Source organism: Populus trichocarpa, chromosome 16 (assembly GCF_000002775.5).
Source record: "Populus trichocarpa isolate Nisqually-1 chromosome 16, P.trichocarpa_v4.1, whole genome shotgun sequence".
NCBI lineage: Eukaryota > Viridiplantae > Streptophyta > Magnoliopsida > Malpighiales > Salicaceae > Populus > Populus trichocarpa.
Genome location: NC_037300.2, coordinates 4480045 through 4500295, shown reverse-complemented (window position 1 = coordinate 4500295; position 20251 = coordinate 4480045). Strand labels below are relative to the sequence as shown.

At 33.3% G+C, this 20251-nt stretch overlaps 2 protein-coding genes across 7 annotated transcripts; one reads left to right on the top strand and one right to left on the bottom strand.

The window, feature by feature from the left end:
• Positions 1-1953: 1953 nt before the first annotated feature.
• Positions 1954-4880, top strand: LOC7488057 (uncharacterized). Of its 2 annotated transcripts, none has more exons than XM_024587547.2 (9): positions 1954-2160; positions 2253-2456; positions 2808-2949; positions 3164-3234; positions 3454-3502; positions 3585-3655; positions 3776-3876; positions 4299-4404; positions 4613-4880. In XM_024587547.2, exons 1-9 carry the CDS (start codon positions 1983-1985, stop codon positions 4705-4707), a joined length of 1017 nt encoding a protein of 338 aa, XP_024443315.1. In that variant the 5' UTR covers positions 1954-1982; the 3' UTR covers positions 4708-4880. The 2 variants fall into 2 exon arrangements, with proteins under 2 accessions (XP_024443315.1, XP_024443314.1); XM_024587546.2 differs by having other exon boundaries at positions 1961-2160; positions 2805-2949.
• Positions 4881-6329: 1449 nt separating this feature from the next.
• LOC7469919 (ubiquitin C-terminal hydrolase 12) lies at positions 6330-18036 on the bottom strand. Of its 5 annotated transcripts, none has more exons than XM_024587543.2 (32): positions 17825-18035; positions 17611-17674; positions 17306-17456; positions 17039-17196; positions 15989-16254; positions 15676-15894; positions 15493-15601; positions 15297-15412; positions 14592-14690; positions 14311-14420; positions 13400-13474; positions 13096-13174; positions 12859-13005; positions 12661-12741; positions 12428-12547; positions 12213-12335; positions 11727-11804; positions 11543-11631; positions 11332-11440; positions 10890-10958; positions 10712-10819; positions 10432-10487; positions 10158-10335; positions 9962-10063; positions 9801-9872; positions 9425-9490; positions 9118-9204; positions 7944-8030; positions 7699-7815; positions 7448-7522; positions 7223-7309; positions 6330-7000 (listed from the first exon to the last, which is right to left on the bottom strand). In XM_024587543.2, exons 1-32 carry the CDS (start codon positions 17852-17854, stop codon positions 6959-6961), a joined length of 3369 nt encoding a protein of 1122 aa, XP_024443311.2. In that variant the 5' UTR covers positions 17855-18035; the 3' UTR covers positions 6330-6958. The 5 variants fall into 5 exon arrangements, with proteins under 5 accessions (XP_024443311.2, XP_024443312.2, XP_024443313.2 ...); XM_024587544.2 differs by having other exon boundaries at positions 17306-17453; positions 17825-18034; XM_024587545.2 differs by having other exon boundaries at positions 9118-9183; positions 17825-18032.
• Positions 18037-20251: the final 2215 nt, after the last annotated feature.

Below are 20251 nucleotides of genomic sequence, written 5' to 3'. Positions count from 1 at the left end.
TCAAGTTTTCAACCACCTTTATAGAGGTTAAAAAATTAAGGTTCAAGTTTTTTTTACCCAAAAAACTCATTTTCAACTTGTTTTTACATGAAAATACATCAAAAATACCTTAAAGAATGTTGATAAACCTTTTACCAACTTCAGAACACCCTAAATCACTCTAAAAAGTAAAAATCAATTGATTAAAAAAAAGCTAAACAAATCCCAATTTAATTTTTTAGCATGTTTATAAGAAAACATCATCCCTATTGAATTCCTCTTGTAAACCTATGTATAAAATCCATAAAATTAATAAGGTAAATACTATGGTAAGTGAGTAAAGTGAATATATAAATTTAAAAAGTAACTTTAGATTGTGAGAATTTGAAATAAAATGTTTATGGATTAGTTCAAAAATAAAAATACAAAAAATAGAGGAAAAAACAAAGAAAAGCATATAAAAATCAAATAAAGAGATAAAAGAGGAAATCAATGTTCTAGGATATAATATAATAAAATTTGATGTAATTAGTTAAAACTCGGCTTTAAAAATACATCTGAATCTCGAAAATATGACTTGACAAACATAAAAGATACAGTGTAAACTTATAACTCGAAAAATGATAAACAAGTGATAATACAGAGAATTTTCATAAATTTGAATTGAAAATATTTAGAAAAGTATTTTGAAATTTTCAAATAAATTAATGCATGGTTTTATGCGCAAATAATTCGAACCGATGATATAAGCCTTGCGCATAATTACATAGTTTTTTTTAACTCAGAAAGGAACAAAATTTAAGAAAAACTTGTATTATAAATAGGTATGGAATTTCCCAATGAATTAGTTAAAGATTTGAAAAATTTAAGTAGATAAAACGGTACAAATTTTTAGAGTAAAAATTATATATTATTCAATTTTATATTATCAAGCATAACTCTCAATTTAACTATTAAATCAAGCTGAAATGTCATGATTAACCTTCTAAAACATAATTTTACCTTGATTAAAAATTTTATGTCAATTGGATGTGGGGAAGATCTTTTGACAATATAAATATCAGGTAATAATATAGAAAACTAGCACTTGGGCTCATTAACAGCAAAATTATAAACACACCAAAAATCTCCTCCCTCCCTAAAAAACCTGAGAGTGCAGCTGGTTCATGAGAGAAAGGCCAAATGTTCTTGAAGGAAGTGTTAACAATAGAGTGATAGTAAGCATTTTCATCAGCTTATGAAAGCTTTCTTTACATCTTTTTTTTTACCATTTCAACACTACTTTGACCTTCTTGGGATCTATAAATATTCTTTTTGTGGATATAATATCTTAAAAAACCACTTTTTTTTAGCTGAAAATCATATTTTTCCAGCTTGGCATACAATTTATAATTCTTTAGGGTCTATAATACATTTCTTATATGTTATTTTCCCTCCATTTTCAAAATATATTTAGTTTGCTTTTTTATCATTTATTTCATTGACAGATTTATTATTGTTTCACGATAACGTTATCAATTTTTAACCAGGATTTACATCAATGCTTTTCCATCTAATTCTTTCTTAATTATTATTTCATATTTTTCTTTATAATTTCTTTGAATTATTTTCCCGTTCTCAAAACATATTTATTTAAAATTTTTCTAAATGTTTTATCCATCGAACCCATTACTGATCTCACCAACATTATAAATTTTAAAATAAATTTTTTAATTCTCATTTTCACTTCATCATTACCTTTAAATTTACTTACAAGAGGTCATTCTCTCTATTTATACATCACATGTATTTTTATTTCCATCATTTATTTATCTTTTCTCATCATGAGTTTTCATTATTTATAGAAGTCTTATGATTCTGTGTTTACACGAGGTTTTATAAACAAAATTTCTTATTTAAATAATAAAATCCTTTTTCCTAAAAAAATAGTAAAACCAACCGAAAGAAAACCCAATCCAAACATTTTCAACCCGGTAGACCCGGTTTATTGGGCTTTATTTTGAATGAACAAAAGCGGGAAAGCAAATGCTAGTAAAGAAGAAAATCGAAAGAGAGAGTGTGAGAGAGAAATGGAAGAAACGATATCTGAATTTAGCAAAAGCGTAGGCAGCTTCTGCAACCACCTCCAGTCTAGCTGCGACGCTCTCAAACAATCCATCGACCGCCGCCCCATCCCTCTCGGTAAACCACCCCCACCTTCGCCTTCCGCCCCCCTTCTTTTTCCTTCAACAATTTAAACAGTGCATCTTCTTCTTCTTCTTCTTCTTTTCCAGATTCGGCTTCATCTACATATATCCAGTGCTTAAACAGAAGTGTAGCGAGCGCAAGCAGCGATCTCAACTTACTAGAATCGATGTCATTTGGTACCGTTTCTTTTGAGGAATTATTAGGTCATTGCAATGAAGTTTACAAGAACAGTGAGAATCGTATTCTTGATATTCAAGATCGTCTCAGGAGCTTCGGTTATGTTCCTGCTGGTACTTTCATTTTTTACTCTGTTTATTATTTGTGTTTGAGTCTTTAGGAAATTACGAAAAATAAGTTCTTTTTCTTAAAAAAAATTTAAAACTGATAAAATTGATAATGAATAGTCATGTCATTGGAAATGATGCAGAGAAATCAAGGATGGTAGAAAGTAGTGTTTTTGGGTTTTGGATTTTGTTTCATAATTTTTTATCAAATTAAGAAATGTAAGTAAAAAAGCCACATGTTGGATTGAGATAGGCGCATTTGTAACTGTAAATGCTGTTTCTGTCTGAAATTTTATGCACATCTATGACTTGTGTTGATTGCTTTTTTTCTTTTATTAATTGTTTTGCTTTTAGAAGTTGAGATTGATGATGAAGCGGATTTGAGTGTATCGATGGCGCTAGGTTTAAACTTGAAGGATGAAATGGACCCTTCTGCAGCTTATAATGAACCGGTGTCTGTGGCAAGTTCAATCATGAAGAGTTTGGAAGAGGATCCTTTGTATCCTTGTTTTATACTATCGCTGTTTCATTACTTCTCTCCTTGTTTCTTTAACATGGAGAATTGGAACTTTTTTTCCATTCTTTTCCATGTTCCTGGCAAAGAGTGAACTGATAAGAAGGGTTTGTTAGGATTTGATTGAAGAAATTCTGGGTCATTTTCATTATCGCATTAAAGTGGATGAGAATTTTGTTTGCCTTGATCTTTTTTTTAGAATGGACGAGACGTTGAGCTTAAAGAGTCTAGGGCTTTCAGATGTCTGTCTTGCCACTTTAGCAGCTGAAGGTAGTCTCTTGCCACTGCCCCATAGATGTGGTTGATGCTTTAGCACTGTTATAATTCAATTTCAGATTGAATGAATTGCAAAATCATATACTGATTTTGCTCTATGTGTGGTGGCTAGATGGATTTCTTGCTGTAAATACTTATTAGTACATTGTACAAGTCTGCCTGCTACATCGCTGATTTGTGCTTTCTACTAATTTCACCTTTCATTCTCTGCAGCTAACAGTAAGATAAATGACCCCGATATATCTATGAGAGACACAAAGAAGTAAGTTGTTGAACTTGTATTTTGTGCTTCGCAAGGAACTTTCAGTCTTTCCTTTGCACATTCTAAATTGTTCATGTTTTAGGTATTATGGTGACAAATTACACAACGAGAAGAGTCTGGACCAAAATACTGCAAATATGGGAGTAATTGAAGGTAGAAAGCTGTCATTGAGATTTAGCTATTAAAGGTTGTTCATGTCATTCCATGCAATATTCCAATGAAACAATACCAAGCACCAATGAGTATGTGGTTATCCTTCGTTGTAAAATCCAGGTGAACTGGAACCAGCTGAAGCTCTTAGGGCTGTTGTGAAGGCTTCAAAGGATGATTATGAAAGTCTTCCTTCCTACATGAAAAGTCTAACATCATGGGAGGTATGGATGACTAGTTTCCGTCCTTAAGATTGAGCTGATGTTGTTTGATCTTTCCATTCCAACTGAATATATTCAAGATAGCCTTTCTTTGAATCTTGACTGTAAAGGTTGCTTCATGACAATTGTACTGAATGCTGAGGAGCTAGTTTCCATGTAGCACTTCATTTTTCCCCATAGTGGAAACTTGAAATAATAACATCTGTAGGCTTTTTGAAATGCTTCTGCTTTTCTGTCCTTGGTAAGCTGGAGTTGGTACAAAATTTCTCGAAGTATAATTGGACGGCAATGAGGTTTCCTTGTATTGGTTTGGAGACAGCATTTTACACTATTATACCAATACATAGGATTGATAACCAGCTTAGTTAACGTTGGGTTTTCCCATTTATGACGTTCTTGATATTTTGCTGTGCTTGAACTTGCAGGATCTGCTTACTGCCGTTGAGAAAATTAACTCCAGCCTGAAGAAGAAGGATAAAACAAAGGGAAATAATTATTTCCGCCAAAATGAAATCACATCAATGGATTTAGGTATGTATTGTCATCTCGCTGTTATATACATTTCATTACTGGTTTGCCACAGACATTTTTATCCATTTCGATGTTAGAGATTGATCAACAAAGGTGGGACTCAAACTTGAGATCTCACCCATAGAAATATAGAGGGTAAGCATTTGAAGTTGTCGTTTTTCTAGCTGCAGTCCATGGACGACTCACGTTTTTTTTTTGCTTGTTTTAGGGCCTAAAGCAAGAACTTATTTGCTGCTGCTCACACGCATGAATCAGCTGGCTGTTGAAACTGTTGATGGTTTGATATCCTATAAAGTTCTATAGACGAGATATGATCCATTTCGCATACAACTGGTTTAGTTGATTAAACCAACTGTGCCTTCAATTTTTATGAAAATTTTCTGCAATTTGAGATTGTGATAAACCAAATAAATAATGGGGTGTGTATTTGAAATTATGATAAATCTATTAATATCAAATCAAAACAAGTTTTATTATCTAGTAAAAATCAACAAAAAAAAAATGATGGATGATGAATTTTTTTTAAAAAAACAAGAAAAATCAACAAAAATTGAAAATAGAGACAAGCCCTAAGCATGCATTCCTTTAAAAAATATTAGAGATAACTCGAGTTATTTTTAAAATCAATGAAAAATCTTATAAAAAAAATAAAAAAATAATAGAATTTAATCTTCAATTAAATAAATGCTGAAAGTTAAAATAAAAAAAACATAAATTTATATATATAAAAAAAACAAACTCGAATAAATTTTCTAAACTTGGATTAATTTTTTAAATTTATAACTAGTAAAATCATAGACTTGTGCTAGAAACTCAATTTTTAATAAATTTAATGTTAAAAGATAAAATTGAAAAAAAAAATCAATTTAAAAAATTAACCAAAGAAAAAAAAAAGAACAAAATCTGATAGGAAAAAACTAAAAAAAAGAAGATAAAATCACTAAAAAAAATCTATTTTAAAAATTAACTTGAATAAAATAAATAATAATTAAAAAAATATGGACTAAATCTAACTAATAAAAAAATTAAAGGATGAAATTGCAAATAAATTCTAATTTTATAATTTATTTTAAATAAAAAAAAATATATATATATATATATATATAAACCAAATCTGAAAAAAAATAAAATTGAAGGGTTGAAGATCAACGATTGAAATCAAAGAGAAAAATCAGCACCAAACCGAAGGTTATCAAGCTACACGCACTGTTCGGGGAAGGAGGAGTTGCCAATACAATTCAAATACTACCATGAAAACTATCGTTTGGACACCTAAATCCCCTTCACGCTCCCGCCCGAATGGAGCGGGAAGAGACCATACACTTATACATGTTTTTTTAATATTAATTATATTTTTTAAATTACAACAATGCCCTAAAACCAACCTAATTATAACAAAAAAAAAAAAAATCATCATAAAAAGATCAAAACACTCTGGGATGTAAAATTTATTTTTTATTTTTTATTTTAAGAGTTTTAATTATTTCACGGCTGCTAAGGAAAGGTGGTGTAAGAAATTGGAAGCTTGGTGCATCTTGAAAATCCAATCACCAGGGACGAGGAAGGCTAGATTAATTAACATACCAAATCCTATTTCACTAGGCGGCAAACCAACCCACAACATTCCCTTTGAATTCAGGCTGAGGTTTCAAAGGTGTTAAATATCCATCTATATTGAAGAAATTATCACACAAATCATCTATGTCGAAGAAATTATCACACGAATCTGGCGACTCACCATGCACGCACGCACGCACTAGGATAAAATATTTGGAAACGATTGAGTCTGAGATCCACCACATAGGCCGCAGTCAGCATAAAGAGATGTCCCGTTGCCACCCAGCAGAAGTGCCATTATCGTGGATGGTGAATACCCCAAACTAAAGTGATAGGGCTTTCACACGTGACCTGGATCGAGGGAGAAATACGAAACAAAAACTCAACAATATAAGGATTTTGTCAAAAACAAGTGCGCCAGCAAAAACACTTTGGAAACAAATGAGAACCACCACCACTATATTAGGTGATGAAGGTGGTGCTATAAAACCACCCTGAACCACCACTACACTATCTAAGCTCGGAACCGTAAGCCAATCATTTTACAAGCCCATCCCCCAAGACAGGGAAAAACAAAGAATCAATGTCAAACGCAGCCACCTATACCCCGGTATACAATCCCCTAGTCAAAATCTTCTTATGTACTGCTGCTAAATTACCCTGGAGCTGTATATCGTGGGAATATCACACCAACCTCTTGAAACAAGGAGGTGTCTGCATTAGGAGAAAGGCAAGAAAGGACCAGGAGCTCAAGCAGGGTGTGTCTCAACCATAATAACACACTACATATGGGGGGCCTCCTTCCACCTCCCCCCCATCACATCAGAGAAACAAATATGGCCTACAAAACCAATTATCAAATCCTACAGAAATCACTTTAATTCGCGCTTCATTGTCTTCTTCCTTCAGATGTACCATCCATTCTCATCCCCTACATTGTAGCATGAAAGATGTCCGACTCAGCTTTACGTGCCGGTGGAGTGTAATCTGCTCTTCCCTAATTGTATATTTTAACAGGCTTCTCAAATGTGTGACGGTTCTGCAACATTTTCAGACCAATCAATGAAAACTCCATGGTTTCACAAGATGAAAAGAAAAAACTAGGGTAATGCTAACACCAACATTTATTGACAAACAAAATGACTCAGTTTCCATGAGAGTAATAACTGATCTCACAGTCCTGGCTAAGAATATGATCAGTTATGGAGCTAGTCTCAGAAACCACATGCACTTCATTTGTAGTTGAATGAGTGATGCAAACCTGATTTACTGCATAAGACCTTTTAGGAGTATTATCGGAGTGCTCCAACCCAAGGTACTGCTCCCAAGCACCATATACATCTCTTCTCTGAAAGACAAGGTAAAAATACTAAATGCAAATACGCACAAAAAAGAGAGCCAGTAATGGACGCATATGCTAGGAAATGCTGAAATAAAAGGAGGTTCAAGGGAGGAAAAAAAAAAAAAAGAAGCCTTGTAACAGCACCTGAAAGCGGGTGAACACAACATCAGAATCCTGCAAGTACTCTGGACGACCCAGTGACAGAAATGCAAATTTCCACTAAGCAACCAAAAGAAAGAGGGTTGATGAGGAATAGCATTCATATTCTGATATAAAACCACGTTACTGAAGGAAGCAAAAGCTAAACTTCGCAATCTAATGCAAGATAACTGGTAAGTGTCAAGCAGGGTGGTTTATATGCTTGTTTCCTTAACCAAACAGTGCAAAGAAAATACCTTAGCAAACTCCTCATCAGGAACCTGCAGCTTCTTTTGTATACGCATTTTAACTTCGGCTAAGGTTTCACCTTCATGGATGGCCAAGAAAAAGGGTTCACCAAAATTCTGTACTTGCTATTGAGGACACAAATATAAAAGTATGTAAGAACCTGGAAATTTCCCTATTCAATAACAGCCATAAGATAGAAGCCAAAAATATAAAACCAAGTAAAATCTGTGGTTGAAGTATCTATAAATCATACCATTTGATTCTGTCCAGACTCTTTCGTGAAGTGATAAACGTGAATCAGGCGATCTTGGGGACCAAGATTTTTTTCTTCCTCGGGAATCTGCAGAATTTGAGAGCGAGGGAGAGAGAGAGTGAGAGAGCGAGAATGGGGTGTCAAAACATTATCTCATTTCTGAAGGAGTGTCCAGGATTGTTAATCAACTGAAAGTAAACTCTCTGTTTGTTGGCCTGAGTTATCATAACATTTACTAATTACAGAAAGGTAATCACAATCATGCCAGAGGCTGTTTGCAAAAGTAGCCAGTCAACAACCTTCAAATATTCTACTAAATAACATTTGATAAATTATGTTTCATTAACAAAAACTGAATAAGTCAAGATAATATATTCATAATAACCTGGAAGTTACAAGTTCAACAGAAATTTAAGATCTTAGTTTTCATTTTTATTAATAAACTTGAGACAGTTTCTAGAAACATACCATGTAAGAATAGAACACTGATTAATATCTGCCATTTGACACATACTCGGTGGAAATTTTGGCATGGCAATGGTTTATTATTAATGGAAGCTTATAATTTTATCTGGCACACACCTATAATAGTTCATATTAGCACTCTCCCAAAACTCCAAACCCACAGTCACGCATGCTTACACATTCATGCCCTATGCCTTCACATTTCAAATAGTACTTCACCATTGATTGTGAAATATCAGAACCTATGAATTGTGTGAAAATAGGATACTTCAAATTCAGGTATAAGATATAAGATGAGATATAAACCTTGATTTATAATATTTGATATTTGAACGAAATCAATTAAATTAAAATAATTAGATTGTGCTTCATGCATATAAAAATTAATAAAAAGAAAATAATTAATTAATAAAAAGACAAAAAAAGAGTATGTTGATTGTATCAAAATTATGAAGAAACAAAAATTTTAGTTTATCAAGACTTGCTCATTTTTCTACATAAATTACATGATAGTCCACTTGTTTGTTATTCTTATTTTATTATCTTTTTATTGTCTTATAATTTGAATTTAATAAAGAGTTTCTCCCGCTAAGGGCCATGTCCAACTTCATCCCCAGCTTAACTATGATACTTCAAGTTTATCCACAAAATCATAGGCGAAACGCAGATGAGATATTTCCTAGAGAAGACAAGGAGAAAAAGGACTTGCCTCCTCTGCCCGCAGCGTCCAATACTGGTCATTTATATTCTCAATTTTTTCATTGGGTGGAAAGATCTGCGATGGCAAGATGGCAAACTGAGTCAGAAGAAACCACCCATAAGCGCTGCCAGCAAAACATCTAAAAAATCCAATGCATTAGAATAAAAAAATCTGAAACTCATAGATCAGGTTTCATACACTTCGTTGAACACATTATCATTGCTATTTAACCAGGAAGGATAATTATTGATTAGCAGGAAACAAAATTGAGTGATGAAGTCATTATCTTATATATGCTAACTAAACCAGTTAGTACCTTATAAATCTTGTGATAAAATACTTCAAGCAGTCGAAGTTCAGCATTTGGGTGAGACAATTCTACCTGTTTCAGCATGAGCCAAGCATTAGAAAATTTATCACATGCAGTGACAAGATATGGTGTGAGGAAAAGGGAAAATATAGCAAAAAATATGTGCTAACAGTAAAATCTATTCAACGGAATAGATTATGAAGAAAATAATTATAAAACAACTATCTAAAACGAAAAATTGGTGAAACTTGAGAATTAAAATGTTTTGTTTCGGTATTATAAATAACTGTCCAGATCAAGCAGGCACATTGAAAATATGCTTCAGGAACAACCACTTCAGTACATATCCTCAGCTAAGAGGTTAGAGCTTAAAAGTTCTTACCTTAGTTTTAAGTTCATTAATTACATCCCCCACGGTGCTTTGTTTAGGCAATCTAATGTTATGAATTACCACCTGTTAATAGTTGCAATAAGATTAGAAGAAAGACATGAAGATGATCAATTAAATAAGGCATGAAATTAACATAGCCATAAATTTCATACTTCATCTTTGGTAGCGTGATGGAAAGCAACTTTCAAATTTTTTAGACCTTGCAACTCTGGAAGAGGAATATCTAGAACTTCATAATACAAGATATCGGAAGTCTGTCGAAAGAAGAGAACAAATAAATTATTAGCCATGTTATATAGTTTCATTAACAGTATATGAACCAATGACTGCAATTCATGTAGCAAATACCTGATTGTAGTGAACTAACATATCTGATAGATGCTCCACTCCTCGATATTTAATTGGCTGTGGCTTAGGCTGCTGAGAGTAGCAGTTGTGGGATGTTAACCTGATTTTGGATGGATCGTCCAAACCAATCTGGCGAGCTACTCTTTCGACAACATCATCATAAGTGTGTAATTTTGACCTACAGAAACATCAAGAGTATAAATGAGTGTCTATATGACAGCACCGGAGATTTCTCAACCGAGCATACAACATTACTTGGGATGTGATTACTTACAACTCTAGACAAAAATCATCCTCTTTTGCCTTCTCTAGAGATCGGAAATGAACTATCTATAGAGAATCAAATAACACAAAAGAATTGACTATAAAATTGACAAATCAGGAGAGATGTTTGATGAAATTGAATAATTCAGTTTCAGTATAATCTAACTACTATATAAAAAGTTGAGGAATACAAAAGGTGCCCCTCTTGAACCTAATCTGCCCCCATTTCTAAAATTCTTTTATAAAAATAAAATGAGATGCCTGGAAAATCTCATTCAAGAAGAAGGTACCTGCCGATTGTGCACATATTCCAAATATGAAGGCACATCTGGATTTCGACAGTCTCCTTCATTTTCAGGAGGAGATTTCTGAAAGCATATTATGTCCCCATCTTCAATCTGAGGATAAAGCACCTAAAGGTCAGTGGCTGATCTGATAACATTCTAGCATAAGTAAAAAAACACATACCTGACTTGTTCGAAATGAGGCTCTCTTATCAAGGTGTTCACACATGACACAAGGCTCAAACTTGATTTCCTGAACAGCACACAACAAATATAATCTTTCTGTTAGGGCAATATCTGCTTATGAATAGTAAATTAACTTGCGCTCTTGGTTTGGTTTTATGGTTAAGAGAGTGTTTAAGAGTATGATAATTGTTACTTTTCAAAATGCTTTTTACTTGGAAAAACATCAAAATAATATTTTTCTTATTTTTTCAAATTCATTTTTGACATCAGCACGTCAAAACTATCCAAAAACACTAAAAAAATTAATTTGAAGCAAATTTTTTTTTTTTTTGGACAAAAAGCAGGTTAAAACTCACTCCCAAACACCCCTTAGTCAACTTCCTTGATTGAATAGTTATGTTAGCCAGCTATGATACAAAGTATACTTGATATAGACAAACCTCATAAAGTTCAATCTCTTCCTCAGACGCAAAGCCAGCCATTTGATTAAGCTTTGCTAGAATTTCTATCGGTTTACTAGAATTCTTCACAAAAAGCCTACCAACATATCTGGGATCATGGAGTAATTTGTCATGTCAGAGGCATCAAGATTCAAGAGAACACAATGGACAAAGATAGGACAGCAAACAGGAGCCAAAGATTATTAAGTACCGTAATTCTTGTTTTTCAGGGTCATAAAGCTTGATGAAAAGCAGAATATCTTCTTTAGTTTTTTCAGGTGGAGCAATGGGACGTAAATCCTGAGATATTGCAAACCTCAGTAGAAGCATGACATTTTCTGGATAGAAATATAAGTGCAAATGTTAAATTTGATCATTTAAAAAAAAAAAAATACCAGCCCAAGCTCAACTTCCAAGAACAACTTTAATTCAGCATTATGTGTCTTATTTGACACCTCTCTCAGTTGTCCAACCTACAAACATTAAATGGCTATCATTAAAATTAGGTGACACAAGATATCTCAAGAAACATTTTAAACCACCACAGTGCAAATTGTTTTTAAAAAAACACTTCAATGTGATCAAAACAATTGTATCATTCCATTCCATAGTCAATGGCCACAAAGTTTCACCACTAGTAGTTACAAAAAAAAAAAGGCCTGATGTTGGGATTGCAAACCAAAAAGTGTGTTATTTGAAAGCACATGGCCAGAAGGCATCACCCATCACAGTCTAAAAATCCCGAAACCTGATCCCAAGTCTGTTCTTACTTGAAGCAGAAATAATCATGCAAATATCTAACAGAAATACAAGTCACTCCACAACAATGCAATCACAACTTTGATAAATTAACTTTGAACAAGAAAACAATAGCTAGTTACTGATTGTGCTTCCTCCTGGGGAGTCAATGGCCGATTGGGTCTATATGTGTGGTTTTGGCGCTTTGCCCATATCCAAAATCTCTGAAATTGTACTGGTATACCAAGCTCTTTAGCAACCTCCTCCTGTAATCCAGCTCAACATTAGACATAGAAATCTACAGGCTATCTCATCATCCACAATGTCAAAATGCTTAAAAATCACACCCATTTAATACCTTAAACAGACTAAACTGCGTCTGTTTCTGAATACGGAAGTTACGGACTTTGTCATGATCCACAAGGTCAAAATAAATATCCTTTCCAATTTGCTCTTTAAGGTCCTCATCTCGCGCAACCTAGATGCCATACTAAATAGCTTTATTTATGACTTACAAGCATCCCTTGAGGTAGATGCAGGTCATCGCTAACAATATACCATAATAAAAAAATAAAGCTGGGAAAGAAAAACCTTTATAATTGTGTAAAGGTGAGCTTGTGCTTTATATCTTCTCTTGTCTTCCTTTTCTTCTTGTTCTTTCTTCAGCCTTATCTGGAACAAGATGTTGAATGAATCAATAATCAGTCTTCATTGCGATGTGGAAACTCTTAAATAACATAGTTATATTTACAGAACTTATTGCAATTATAAGTAAAGAAAGTAATTTACCCTCAAGTGTTCAGCAATGTCTTTCTCATCAACATTACAAATTATCTTGTCCTTGTCACTTTCCCGTATATACACAAGCATGTATGCATTTGAGTATTTTGTGAATTTAAATGGAGTATTGTTAAAGCCAGGATTGGTCTGAGGTAGCTGGCAGACATAGCAGAACAAGAGCACATCATTCACCATCAATCAAATGTACCATTCACAGGATTCACAGCAAAGTTTGAGAACCGTTACCTCTTCCTCACCACCATACTGTTCTTCTAAGGCCCTCTTCACATCTTCCTTTGTCACGCGTTCATCATCAAATTTGAACCTAAAACAAGAAAATCAAATATCAAATGGTGTGAAAAACTATTGAGTTCTCAACATAAGTACAACTATTCAGACACGGGTAAAAATGTAAAGGTTCTGACTAAGGACTAGTATACTCATAAATGAGTGTATACATTGTTATGGGTTTCATTTTCCTAGCATTGATATTATGAGGAGTGAGCATATTATGTGTGCCTATGACCAAGCTTAAGGTTAACAAGCACACCATTGATCAGAGAGGGTAGGCCTGATAAAAGCATAATAATGTCCACCATGCACACCTCCACTGTGAACCAAAACACTGCAAGGGAAAACAAGCATATATAGGAGATGTCAGCACATTATCAGACATTCCAAAAAACATAACTTCTGAACTGTGGAAAGAGAACTATGTGCAATTTATATTAGGTGCATACAGTTCATGTTTCTCCAACATGTCTATCTTTCATCCACTCAAGCTCATAGAGTTTTCTTTCATTCCTATGCTACTCTAGCAAGTCATGCACATCCCATGTTGCTATTACATTAACAGCAATGACTATTTATAGGGAGATAGGGGAAAAGGAGATAAAAAATCTCAAGAAAATGGCTTAAACAATGCAACATTTATTTTCTTTTAAAACTTGTAAAGATTTATGATAGTGATAATTATAATATTACTTTACTTTACCACAAGTTAGAAGCATGCTTCGGTTTGAAGGTAGTTTGCCTTTCACTTAGTTGCTCTAGCTGCTGCAACCAGTTGTCACACTATTAGGAGTTTCTTGAGTAGTTTTAGTTCATGTCATGCTAGCCCTTTTATATGTTGTAACAAACAATACTATCAGCTGGAATAGATAGACTATCTGATATCCCATTAAGGCTACAACTCTTCATGTAAAGTGTATATGACCGATTCAGTAGCAAAACACTGAGTTTTTCCTCCAACTTCATTGCTTTAACTCCAAAAAAAGTTAATAGTTTGATTTTACTTTACAAAGAACCATGCAGCCTTGAGAAGCGAGGAAGACAAGCTCCAGTCAGTTAAATGCAGCCATACAAGCACAGAAAAAAAACCATGAATCAAGACAGTCATGATAAAAACTATGGCAATGGAATGTGAATTTCTAGGGGCCAAAAACACCATGCGACTGTTACCTGTGAAGTGTGTATAGATTTCGCACACTCCTGTCAGATTCAGGTGATAAATATTTCCCATTCTCCCTGTCCAGGTCAAGTTGAAGAGGAAATTCATAGCGATCATTAATCTACAAAAGCAAAGAGAAATCAGTAAGTGGAAACAAACATATTTGGCGTAAGTAGCAATTTGTCCATCAGCCAATCCACTACAGTTGTTTAACATATTCTAGCTTATAATGGGCACAAAGCAACAGTCCCACAAAACATATTTACCAGAGCAACCGGTTACACCTACTGACCTTCACCATAGTATCGCGCATAAAATCATATTCAAACCGCTTTAATTGGAGTTGAAGAACAGGGGGGAAGTCGATAAATAAGACACCCTTCTTTGCATCCTGAAACAAATACAAGTTCAAGCACATGCCACCAAAAGAATGACCTTAGGAACCGATCTAAAATAAATGGTTCTAGTAGAAAAGAAACATGGAGGATAACCCAAAAATATGCCCATACCATTTCTCAATGGCCTCATCTTAACTGACAGTTTAAAAAGATGCTTGGACAAATTTCATCACTTCTATGGGCAACTCCTCATACTACCTAAAATATAATATATGGGGTCTAACCAGGAACCACACAGTTTGTCTGGGAATTACCAGAACCATCTCTTTTAATGACAAAAATTTAACTTGCAGTTTTCAGAATGAAACCGTAAAATTCAGCATAGTTATGATACGACAAAAAAAAGTTGGCACCAGATATGATTGAACGCACAGGATGTAAGACATATAATTGGTCTTCATGCATTTTACAATGGCCTTATAATTGAGCTTCTTGTTTTTTGTATGAGGCACCGTGAGATGCTAACTAGTACTGGCTTCCACATTTTTATGAGTGTATGTGCGTGAGACAGGAATTGTTCGAGAGTGAATGAATATATTTCAAACTGCTTAAACAAATCATATAGTCTGGCTCCCATCTATTCACAAGCATTGACTGACCTGCAAACCATGTTCTTCGGCATGATATTTGTTATCACCCTCAAGTCGTTCAACTTCCACATATTTGTCAAAAGAAGCATAAACATCTCGACAACCTTTCACATCAAGCTGAAGATCTGCCATGTAATATCTACACATCAGTGTCTTATGAAGACATCATTACACAGAATTTTTAAATGCTGACTAAATATAATACCATAAAATGACTCCTTTCTTGTAGATTTGTATTCCACATTGATGCACTCAATGTAGTTCATATGGTGACCCTCAAACAACTGCTGTATAGTGCCCTCCACAACAGTCCCCTGGATCAGCAGAAAAGAAGTTGAAAACTTTAAGTTAATGAAAGTATATCCCAAACCAGCCGAATGTTCAATACCTTCATTTTATCCTCTAGCTTCTCACACAGGACCCTGTTAAGCTCTTGCACGTCATGTTGCATGAAGGAATCATACGTATCCCAGCCAAAAGATTTGGTCAGTTCCTTTGTTGCAACACTGGTATCATTATATTGAAGCTTAAAGAATAAACTCTGCAGGGCCAATGGAATGCTTCCTGTAGGCATGTCATTCTCAGTTGTTGGCATGTGGTACACCGCCTGGAAAAATAATTTTCAGAATGAGGCAATTCCATTTGATCAATTTGTTCATACAAGTCATGATGAGCTTTTTTAAACCTGAGAATGTGCTGACCTTTCGGAAGTAGGAAATATGGTATAGAGTCTGTAGGAGAGAGTTCATGTAACATGTTGCTCCTTGGTTTTTCAGTCCTACATAGCCCGTCTCCTTCTTTGAGTCATAGGACCAATAATCTAAAACCTTGCAAACAGCAACTTCAGCTTCAATAACAACTGTATCATTCACTAAGTATCCTCTGCTAGGATCATAAAGTTCACTCAGAGGCATGAAAGATGTAAAGCCCCAGTCACTCTCTCTTGCATTGAACTGATGTTGTGTGTCTGCGAATGTATTTTTAAAAGAGAACGCAATATTAAATAATATCAAAGTCCACAATAAACTTCAATAAGAGAACACCAAAAAGAAGTTGACTGTGGTGCTGACATCTTCCTTACACGACATATTGTTTCCATACATTTAACAAAACTAACCAAGATCCAAGCTCAACCAACCTCCATTATGATAATTTCTGAATTACCTAGTTCAAGATATCCAGAACCTGCTATTTTCCAGGACCGAATTACTGGAATTCGTTTGACAGCTTTTATAGATCACAATCTGTAGAAGTTGCTGCCTTCAGCATAGTGAAACAATAATTTAACAAGCATCCCAAACCCTCAAATACCAAGATAGTCGAGTCTATAATTGATCATATTATTGGAAAACGCTCACAATGACAAGGATTTCAAACTCTGTCGGGTGTTTATTGTGGCGTGCAAACTGAATTCTAATCTAACCTTGTATATGGATTGCACCACCTTGGTGCATTTACTTTTCTTTCAATTCACTTTGGAAATAAACAATCATTGGCAACTTCTCTAGAAGTCATAAGATTATAAAATAGCCAATTATTGATAACATATCTATTGCGGTCATAAAAGGTTACAAAGAACAAGTGCTCTACAGGAAAAATAATAATGTACTCAGGCAAGCAATCTAAATATAAGAAATGATCCAATGTATAGACATACGTAATAAATTAAGAACAAACAGAAAATGCCCAACTTGAAAATAAAATTACAATAACAGAAAGAGCCATTAAATAGGGGACACAAAAGAAGATACCCTTTCTAATCGAGTATTTGTTATGAATTTGATTGACCACAGCCAAACTGAATTGCGCATATCTACTCCATCCATATGGCAAAGCTGTCGAATCTGCAACATCCAAATACATCGACAGGTGGTCCACGTTGTTTCCTTTAGGGAATATCAGTACTCTCCTGTTAATAACACACTAAAAGAAATCAACCACAAAATGATACAAACTCCGACAAATGCAACTCATAAGCAACTCCAACTAGTAAGAAGCTACATTGTTTATCCACCTACCATTTGTAACTGCCAACAATAAATATATCAGAATAATGCTTCTTCGTGTTCAACCTAGTAAAATTCTCAATAGTCCAAGTAAATTTCATCGATGGAGGATCCTCCACAGGCTGATTCTCCACGGTACTAGTTTGCTCCACTTGTGCCACTACTACCACATCAAAAAATTACAATCACCACCAAAATGACCAAACCCTAACATATTAATCAAAACGTACAATACACTCTAGCAGAAGATCCGTTCGATCACATAAAACGAATTATAAAAAAAAAACAAGAAGAAGAAGAAGATTGAACTCTCTAACCTTCCATTGGCTGAGGACCTTCAACTAAATCTGAATGCGGTACGAGCATCTCCTCGTCTTCTTGCTTTAAATTAGTAAAAAAACTAATAATTAATAAACCCAAGCCTTAAAAAACCAAATACAAAAATCAAACTCTATCGTAAAATCGAGAAATTAACAGAAACCCTGGTCGATCCAAAAAAAAATACAAAATAAGGAGAGAGAAAGAGATTACGTCTAACGGTGAAGGAGTCATCATAGTCATGGGTGGATATGGACCGTTCGATCGAGCGAATCAGAGGGACAAGAATGAAAACGAGAGCAGGGACTGAGAATAAGAGAAGAGAAGCGAAAGCGGGATTTTTCTGTGTAGCCAGAAGAGACACTCGCAAAAGCACTGGCTAGAGAGAGAAAGAAAAGAAGGGGGCTTTTGGTGTCTGAAGGCTATTTATGTGATTATAGGAAACAAGCGGGGGTAGTGTGGGAAAGAGAGGATCGATATTGTGCCTCGTGGATACATTGAGAAGAATGACCAATAGAAGTGTGAAACGCAGAGAATGAGTTTGGTGATGTACGGAGTTGGTGACGTGGCTGTTTGGATCCTGGGGGTCACGTGCGTTTCAGGTGGGTGACATAATCTTTCTTTGTACTAAAAGTAGTAAGGACTGGCTGCTTCTTTATTGCTTTTCCCTTTTTCATTCTTAAGCATTTTTTAAAAAAAAATCGCAGCTTAATTAATTAGCCGATAATTCTTAACTTATATAGCAAACTCGAATTTGAGTTTGATTGAGAAGAATGATAACATGCAAAGATAATTAACCTCCTTAAAATAATAGAAATAAGATATATTTTGGATCTTCAATTTTTTATAAAAAAATATCCTTTTTTATCATGATTTATATTAAAAGACCATGAGTTTTATTGAGTAAAAGCAAATAGTAGATTAATCAAATTAATCGAGTATTTATTTTTGTGTTACAATATACTTTTTAAAAAAATTAAATTGTTTTTCATCTAAAAAATCATTAAATTGATATTTTTAGGTATTTTTTAATAATTTTAATATACTAATATTATTTTAATATATTTTTAATTAAAAATCATCCTACATCATAATATTAAATATACTCAATAAATGATATGGGTGGACATTTTACATTTTACATTCAAATTTGGTTTTTCAAGATTAATTTTGAATTAAAACTGTTATGTAGTGATTGATATATACTCTTTTTTTTCCCTATGAATGAACGATTTTACAATAAGTGTTTATTATATTATAGAATTAGTTTATTTACCGCGCTCTCCTCTTTAGAGCCCGTTTGGCTCTGCGGCTGCGACTGCGTTTTATTTAAAACGTAATTTGCAGCCGTTTGGTTAAAGAAAAAATCAATATACTGTTCACTGGGCCCCACTTAATTTCTGTGTTAGAAACACAGTAAACAAAAAGCAACGAATTCTTACTTTTTTTACTGTTCATGTTAATTGCACTGTTTAATGAACAGTGCAATTAACATGAACAGTGTATAGTGTACACTGTTCACTTAAAAAAATGAACAGTGCAATTCTTTTGCACTGTTCACTTGCCTACGTGAAACTCTTTTTTTTTTTAAGTAGTGTGTTAATTTTTTTAACATTTATTTAAAAAAAAAACTAGTTTAGAGTAAATTTTATACCTGATAATATTTTATCTAATTTTATTACATGCTAAAAATATTATGAAAACTGTAGTTTTTGTCAGATGTATTTCATACGTAATGAAATTATAAATGGTTTCATGGAATAATAAACAATATTTTATATAAAGTATGATTTATTTCATGATATAATAGCAATAGTTAAATCCACAATATTTAAATTAAAAATCATCAATATTAATATATATTTTTAAAATTATTTTATAACCTCAATTTTAAAAGCATTATTAATCAAACACATTAAACTACTTTTTCTTCAACCTCAATTTTAACCACAGTTTTAACCAAACACCTATTTTTTCAAACCAACCTCAACTAAAAATATTTTTTATAAAACAACTTTTTTCAAATTACAACCATAACAGCTACCGCAATACCAAACACACTCTAAGATTAAAAAAAACTTAAATGTAAAAAGATAATATTTAAATTGTTGGCAATTTTTTGAAATTGTTATGAAACTTAGTATAATAATTTAAACTTGAAAAATCTTCATCTGACTATTTTGTTTGCCAAAGTTTTAAATTAAATTGTAAGAGAATTCTCTCACATGATCTTGTTCATTGGGTATGTCTAGAGAGAAAAAACAATACCTAAAAATAAAATTAAATAAAAATTATATATTAAATGATGAATTTAGAAAAAAAAAGACAAAAAAGAGATTAAAAAACCTAAAGGAATTAAAAATAAAAACTTATATTAAAAGAGAAGGAATTGAAAAAACAAAACAAAAGATAAAAAAGGGGCTAATTTTTTTTTATTATATGATAAAAAAATATAAAAATTGATTCACCATTAATTCAATATTAAGAATAGAATAAATAAAAGTCTTATATCAAAGAATAAATTAAAAAAAGAAAAGAGAAAAAAAGGGCTAAAAACCCCATATTAATTAAGTATAAAATATAAAAACCGAAAAAACTAGAGTTAGGCCAACATTTGGCACTCCTCTAGATGTGATTAAG